Below are 8,388 nucleotides of genomic sequence, written 5' to 3'. Positions count from 1 at the left end.
TTAATATTCGATCAAAAATGCAACGATAACATTACAATTTTTTGTATTCGGTAATGGTAAATCCCGATTATGGTTGGTATTTAATTTTATCATTATACGTGTTTAATATTATCTCTTACTAATTTGTTGGGTAAATTTGCATTTTTTTTTTTTTTTTAAATATTACCTACCTTTTTTTACTGTCTTGTTTTTAAAAGATAGCCACTAATTTATAATATTGATAGACCTCGACTGTATTTTTCTGCTATAAATCAGTGTTCTATTTAATTTTGTTCGATACTCGGTAAATTGTTAAGCTCACAACAACTTCACACTTACATAAAAAATATTTTCATTTATTTCAATTTTTTAATAGGCGGTGGGTGAACGATTTACTTTTTAGTCACAACTTTTTTTTATAAAATCATAGCGAATTACTAAAACGTTACCTAAAATGAAATGTGCTTGATGTTTGCACTAAATCATTAATATTATAGTTTGTTTATCCTGGTGTGGGATAATTTTACACCAACTTGGACTTTAAGCTACTAATTTCGTATTCTAATTTCGTTAGATTACTTACAAACTGTTATAAGTTAGTGTTATAAATTATTGTGTTTCGTTTATTATATATTTACTTACAATTTTATTTATGATAGTATGTACTATGTAGTCATAAAGCTATGGTAGTCGTTGTGGATGAAACTGCTTTATTAGCCATCATGTCACAATTATCGTTTCCTGGAATGCTTATTAGTTATTTGGTATAGAAACCAAATAAAAATGATCTTTTTATAAAAAAAAGTGGTCTTGGATGAGCTGAACTAGTTTGTTTTCAAGGTACTGGTCTTAAGAGAACTCTACACCCGCATGTGTTATCTCTGTCTTACATACATACAACATAGCAAATTTTCGTTCAGCAGAATCCATTTTATGTTGTTAGCTTTAATATTAGAGTAAATTTACCTATTACCAAACTTAAAGGTAAGAATTTTATCTAGGCTATCGCATAGGCTTTTATTGATATTATAATTTTAAACTGAGTTATAGTAATGTAAAGTATTACAATTTAAAAATGCTCATTACTCACTTTAAAATTATATATATATAAAATTATGGGTGCGGCGTCCTTTTAAAATGAAATGTTGACACTAAACATGTCGCTCATTATTGAAATAGGTTTATTTTTTGCAAATGTGTGTGTGTAGTACTGTAATTGTAAAATTGGAGGTCTTCATTCATGAAAACGAAGTATCTTTATTGTACTTTTTTATTTATTTATAACTAAGAATTGTGTTAATTTTAGGTTATTGTGTTCCAGGATCAAACGTGGAATGAGGTAAATCATTGAATAGAGCTATTTCTTAGCCGGTTTTCTCTTAAATTTTCGTTAATTATACTTTTACATTGAGAATAAAAAAAATTATTAAAAGTCGGTAAAATGTTAAAATTTCAAGGCATACACACAGTGGCGTACCTAAAATTTTATTTGAGAAAAAAACATAATATGGTTTATATGCTGCATACAAATTTAATAAGACAATATCGATTGAAATGTAATATTTTTTATCTAAACGAAAGAATATGAAAGATATTAGTTTTAGTTCGAAATACATAACTCTTATTTAGTGCAACTGTATAAGAGACAAGATCAATCGAATTATAAAGATTGGAAAATGTCAGGAAATATTACTTCAAATAATATATTATATAACTATATAATATAAAATTGTTTTGTTATTTTAAAGTTTATTAAATGGAAAATAGGAAACCCCTTGTAGGATCTAGACATATAATTCATGTAAAAGCGTATCGTACGATAAAACTTAGTCGTAATCTGCATTATTATATAAAGATATTAAAAAAGGTATGTGTAATACCACACAATAAGTCACGGATCTTTGAAGATTCTTATAAATAAATATACTTTAATTCATTAATAATTTTATTATCGTAATTGCATTATGTTTAATTTATACTTACTAACTCATTTTTTTAATTTAGTTTCAGTCTTAGACCTTAGAGGCTTACACTTATGAAAAAATACTTTGATAAGAAGTGGTAGAAGTCCTACCCACGTGGCATTCGATTTGGCCAATTTGGCAGTTGAGCGCTTTCTTATCATGTGAAATCAGCCATTTGCCTGTTTAGTTTTAAGCAGATAAGATATCTGTTATCATTACTTAGCATTTAAATTTTTAAAGATAAATTATGTATGTTTTTATTTACCTTTTTTTGTTTTGAATATAAAGAATAAAAATATAAAAAAGTTTACATTATTTTTTTAAATTTTATTAGTAAATAATTTTAATATTGAAATCATAATTGTTTTTAATTTTTACCACATGAAAAATGTCAAGTACTCTTTCAATAATTTTATAAAAATACCTCACAGTGGCTAATTCCATCTTATTTATCAGTATTTTGAGATTAATTTGAAAATACTGCTCGATTAATTGAAATTTCTTGGCAAAATTGACTATCAAAGGTATCAGTACTTTAGTTTTTTGAGCATATGAAAACTTGTGGTTTAGTCAAATAATTATCAAATATTTAAATCATAAAGATTAAACTTTAAATTGTAAGGAGATATTTATTAAGAAGTCATCTTGTGTTGTCTTATTCAATAAAATATTTATAACATAACATTTATGGGTTTACCAATACCAGTTTTGCGTTGTTAGCATTAATACATATTAGTGCTTGCTGTGTTTGCCCAACATTTACTTACACTTAATAAAATCAGAATTTTATCAACAAATATAATTTTGCCAATATTTTTATAGATTATATAATAATATAATATCCATATTTATATTGATGTAAAAATTAATTAAACTAATGAGTTCATTATGAAAAATATTTTTTATGGCTGTTTCTACTTTACTAAATATTAACTTTTTTTATTGTTTTCGCTGTTTCTTGATAATTTTCTTATAAAAACGAATATTTAAAGAATAGCTGGTATATAAATATAAAAAAGTACTAATTACTCAATATTTGCAAAATTATAATTTAATCACACAATTAAGATTAACTATAATTTACCTACAAAATAATATATTTAAATTGCTCTTTATCTGAAACTAGAAATATTAACTTTTAAATTAGCACTAGTCATTATTAAAATATATTTAAATTTAATTTATTTGACAATTTAACATTTAAAAAAAAATAATTGCACTTGAGTCTCATGATTTATTTAAACAATCATTTTAGTAAATAAAAATAGTATCATAAATGAAAGTAAAAACAGAAATGGCAAATTATATCCAGTAAAGCTCATAAAAATAGCTAATAAATATATGTATGTATAAAATAAAATTTAAATAAAAATATAACTATTTAAGTGTAGTATAAAAATATATATATATTACATAGATGACCAATAAGATTCATATATTTTAATTTCTAAATTCAATAAAAATTAACTTAATGTTAATTTATTATTATTAAAACTTATGAATATTTTTCATGATATTTGTATTCATTTTATCCATATAGTATTCAAGAATATTATTTTTAGTACGATTCTAAATTAATAATTTAAACACTAAAGTATATTTCTTTATGCATTACTAACATTAGATAACACACATTTATTTCATCATTAGTATTTAATACTACTAAATAATTAAAATATTTTTAAACGCACAATACTGATGTTTAAACATTAATTTTTATAGATTTCTCATGTATTTTTATATATATTTAACTTTAATTCATCTAATTTATTGATATGGTATACAGAGTTGATAGTTCAAATATGCCTCTTATTATTTCATCAATAATTATTAAAAATTTTCTTAGAATAAGCCAATGTGCCATAATTGTCTAAATATATTTAATTTACTTATGATGTCATCATATCCATTGATGTTATAAGTATATATAGATGTATTGATAGCTAAATAAAAACATAGTTATCATAATTTTTTTACTTTACTAACATATAAGATACAACCACCAAATAGATTAAATGTAATCTATTCTGTGATATAACTAACGAGTATAACAAATTTAATTAAATATCATCTTGACTTCTTGACTATTTGTTTTTAATCAGCTATCCACATGTTTTTCAAAAATGTTTTGTGTTAAACTTTAAAATATAGAAGTCTTGATATTATTCTTGACTGCTGTTTGTTTAAGATGCATTTATCATTTATTTGTATTATTCAATAATTCTGTTTTATTAATTATAGCCAATATATTTTGACCTATTAAATTTGTATAATTAAAGGAATTTGTATTTAATTTAACATTCAATTTTTTAAACGTGATTATTGAAACTAAATTACTACTTTATAATTTATACTAATTAGTATATATACATATTATACATCATTTTGATTGATTTTAACAAATTAAATTAACAAAAATATTTTTAATAGTTTAGTCTTAAATATTATTCTATATTTTAATGTATCAATTAGAATTATTTTTTAATAAACACTTATTTTAGGTGTCAAAATGATTTTATTTAAGAATATAGAAGAATTAAATGAATTACTTACTAGAAACAAAGACATGAGTATGTTGTTGAATGAAAAAGATAGAAATACTTTAGACAATTTAATCGATGAATTATCTAAAGATATTAATTCAAATTTACTAAAGACTATTTTGGGACTTCAGGTACACATTGTTCTGTTTTAAACTATAATAAAATCTTTAATATAATTATTTTAGGAGAATAAATATTCCATTGAAATAATTTGGCAACTACATATGAAACAAATTGTTGACTTTACAGAATTTATCACATGGTCAGTAGAATTTTTACTAAATATTTTTATTTTATTTGTGTTATATCAACTTGTTTCAGTTATAAGTGGGATCGTGATCAAATTGTTAAAATTCTACTTTGTATGTCTGAATCAAAGGAAAAACTATGTCAAGAAATTTTGACAGACTTATTGGGTAGTCTATTAATTTTATTGTCTGGAGAACCTAATCATAAATTTGATCCACACGTACAAATTATTCAACAATTCTTAACTCAAGTACTGATTAAGTATACAATTTAAATCAATACAAGGCCATATCTAAACTTTCTTTTAAAAGAAAGAGGTCTAAACAGAATATTTTATACCATACTATTTAATATATTTTATACAATTTTTATTAATTTATATATGTATTTTAACATGTTTTTAATTGAATAAAAATGACTCTATATTTAAAAATTTTGAGGGAGAGCTAAGATTCCAGATACAGCCTTGTATCAATGTGTAATAATAGTATTAATTTACATTTATAGATTTATTTCTACATTTTTAACAGTCGAGCTTAATAATCATAAGAAATCCTGATGTATGGATCTATTTAAAAAATCTAAAATGTTCATCTTGTTTAATAAAATCAACAATTCAAAAAATATTTAAAATAATGTTAAAAAACATGCTTATAGCTGATGTTAATTTTCATTTAAATGTTGCATATGAACAATATAGATTGTATAAAACTCCAGATTCTATTTACAACATGCTTAAAATGGTAATTTTTTTTTTTACTATTTTTTATCTTCCATAAAAACTAATAACTTAAGTAATTTATTAATTGATGTTTATAATTTAAATTGTTTTAGTTTCTAGATGAATTAAATGATGATGATATTTATACATTGATTCAGAATGTCATAACACAGCATTCAGAAAAGGCCAATTGGAAGTTGATACTGTCTTTGATTTCTACTTTTGTAAAAACTAAATCTCATCTATGCCATGTATTAAAATGTATTTATTTCTCTGTTATATATTTAGATATATTTATAGTGCAAAATTTATGTTATTATTTATAAATATTTTACTTATTTAACAGTGAAATTAGAAGAATTTTTCAATCAAACATTGTCAGAATCGACTACAGAAAAAAGTTTCTTAATGCAAAAAGCTGCTTTATTAATGTTTCGTCATTGTTGTTTAGAAATTGGTCTTTGGTCAGAATACAACAGATGGTACAGTACATATAAACCAAATGTAGATACAGCTAAAGTATTCTACTCTTTACTCACTGAACTATTGCCTATTGATTTACCTGCTGCTTTGGCAGCCCATATTAATACTGTAATTACATAAATGATTCATAAGCTTGGTTATTTCGAGTATATATTAATGCGTTATTATTTTTCAGCAACCTAAACTAACAGAATCTTGTGGAAATATACAGTCAAATTATGTCAAAAAAGCCCAAGCTCAACTAACAAAAATAAACCATGGAGAAGATTACATGGGTCTATTTAAAAATTACGATGATTGTCAGGTAAAAAAAAAAATCAAAAATTATTTTTTTAATACTATACAAAGAATAATATATTTTTTTAAATTTTAATTCAGTTCTAATAATTATTTTGAAGCAATATGTTTTTAATTACCCAAATAATTATATTTTGTATCAATAACTTACTAAAAAGATTTAATTATTAAGACTAGGTTAAAGAAATTAAAAAAAAAAATTAATTTGTTTTAATTCAAGCAATATTTCTATAATTTTATGTTGAAAAAATATGTGGTTAATTATATTGCTTTAACCTTAACTTATTTAATTTATTATTAAATTAGGTAATACTTTATTAAAAATAATTTAGCAATCTTGTATTATCATAATTCTATTACAGAATTACATGATAAAATATATTTCAACAATTTATTACAAATATATAATTTTAGTAAAATGGTTATTATTATTATTTATTTTTTTAATAATTGTTAACATTGAATAATTATGAGTTCAAGTTCAATACCAGAACTATTTCTATTATTAAATTTAAGATTAAGTAGAATGTTATCTATATTTTTTCAATAATTTTTTTTTTTACCATAAAAAAATATTTTGAATGTTTAGCATTTTTTAAAACTATGTTAACATTTTTTGCATTGACCACATATCAATCATATTCATGTACAAAAATGTTCAATCTCTAATATCAAAATTAAAGTTTGATTATATGTTTAAATGATTTTTAAATTTTTAATGTGTATTATAGTTGAACGTAAAAACTAATTTTTCATTATTTTAATGTAATAAATAATAATATTGAATTTTATTACACTATATTTTAGAATCGACATGAATCAGACATTGTCAAGGTGCTCGAATCTTTCAAATCAACTGGTCAAGTAATGCGAGTCGTCTTAGAAGCATGTGTTTTTAGAAATAAATATTTTACTGGTACATTTCTTAAGACTTTGATGAATACCCAATTGGTAGATAATGAATTGCGAAACCGTTTTATTGAAAAATTAAATAGTATGAATAAAATTCCTAAAAATATGTACACCAAGTGGAAACAAGAACAACATAGCATCTATTTTTCATAAACCAAATATTTCTTGTATTTGCTCAATAAAAATTATAGTAATATTCTATTTCGTTTGTTTTTACTTATTCTTATTATTATATATGGGACTCTGAACTATAATTACTTTTCTTTGTAAGCTAGTGTAAATAAATTACTATGAACTGATAAAATGTCTAAAATGTTAATTAATTTTACCATCATTGGCATCATTGTATGATAAATCTTTTAATTTTTGTTGATACCCATCATGTTTAGGGAGTTTAATTTTTATGATGACAGTAATGTTTACAGATATATTTTAATTTTTTTTTTTTAAATAAGAATTACAATATTGATATTTTTCTGTAATATCATCTGTATCTAAATTTTTAGGTCTGATATTTTTTTTTCATAATGCTCGCTCTTCATCTGATTAAAAATAAAATTCTAATTTTACTTAAAGGTTATACAAATAAATTTACTAAATAATATGTCTTAAAAAATCTGTAACTACTCTATTTAACAGGATTTACACATTTATACAATCACTGAGATAACCTCTATTCATAACAAAATATTGTTTTTGTTCCTTTTGTACTATCCCAATCCACTTATCATAGACTTATATACATAAAAACTAAGTTAGTTTATTATTATTATTATTAGTTTGTCATTATTCAGCTAAATACTTCTAAATTAATGGTGTTTAAATGTTTTTTTTATTAATAAAACTTTTAAATCAACGAATAAGATTATAATTTTAAAATTAAAAATGAATATTACTCCTTACTAGTGATGGCAGAAACTATTATGTCTTTTACCGCATTTTTTTTTCATGCCAATCTTAGGACAAAATAAAAAAATAATAAAATATTTATGTGTACAAATATTAATTTACATTTAATTACCACTTTATTAGGTACCTACTACTTACATACCTAATCACCCTGTAACCATCCAACTAAGTCTTGATTCCTGTTCTGTCATTATTTTTTACCATAAATTATTGTTATCGGGTGTTTTCTTTAATTTAAATAACTCTAGTCAGGTTCAATTACCTTTACATATATTATTTATAGTAAGGTTATTTATATAGATTACATATTTTCAAATAAATGTTAAAAAAA

At 22.3% G+C, this 8,388-nt stretch overlaps 1 protein-coding gene across 1 annotated transcript; it reads left to right on the top strand.

Moving 5' to 3' along the window:
* The first annotated feature begins 2,309 nt into the window (after nucleotides 1–2,309).
* Nucleotides 2,310–7,349, top strand: LOC112603584. The gene is made up of 9 exons (XM_025352232.1): nucleotides 2,310–2,467; nucleotides 4,445–4,617; nucleotides 4,672–4,748; nucleotides 4,808–4,985; nucleotides 5,266–5,478; nucleotides 5,570–5,717; nucleotides 5,803–6,047; nucleotides 6,115–6,243; nucleotides 7,044–7,349. Exons 2-9 carry the CDS (start codon nucleotides 4,453–4,455, stop codon nucleotides 7,299–7,301), a joined length of 1,413 nt encoding a protein of 470 aa, XP_025208017.1. The 5' UTR covers nucleotides 2,310–2,467; nucleotides 4,445–4,452; the 3' UTR covers nucleotides 7,302–7,349.
* Nucleotides 7,350–8,388: the final 1,039 nt, after the last annotated feature.

The sequence above is a fragment of the Melanaphis sacchari genome, unplaced genomic scaffold (genome assembly GCF_002803265.2).
Source record: "Melanaphis sacchari strain LSU unplaced genomic scaffold, SCAv2.0 Contig10_pilon_pilon, whole genome shotgun sequence".
Taxonomy (NCBI): Eukaryota; Metazoa; Arthropoda; class Insecta; order Hemiptera; family Aphididae; genus Melanaphis; species Melanaphis sacchari.
Note: the sequence above shows the minus strand (reverse complement) of the source record. Positions and strands in the feature narration are given on the sequence as shown.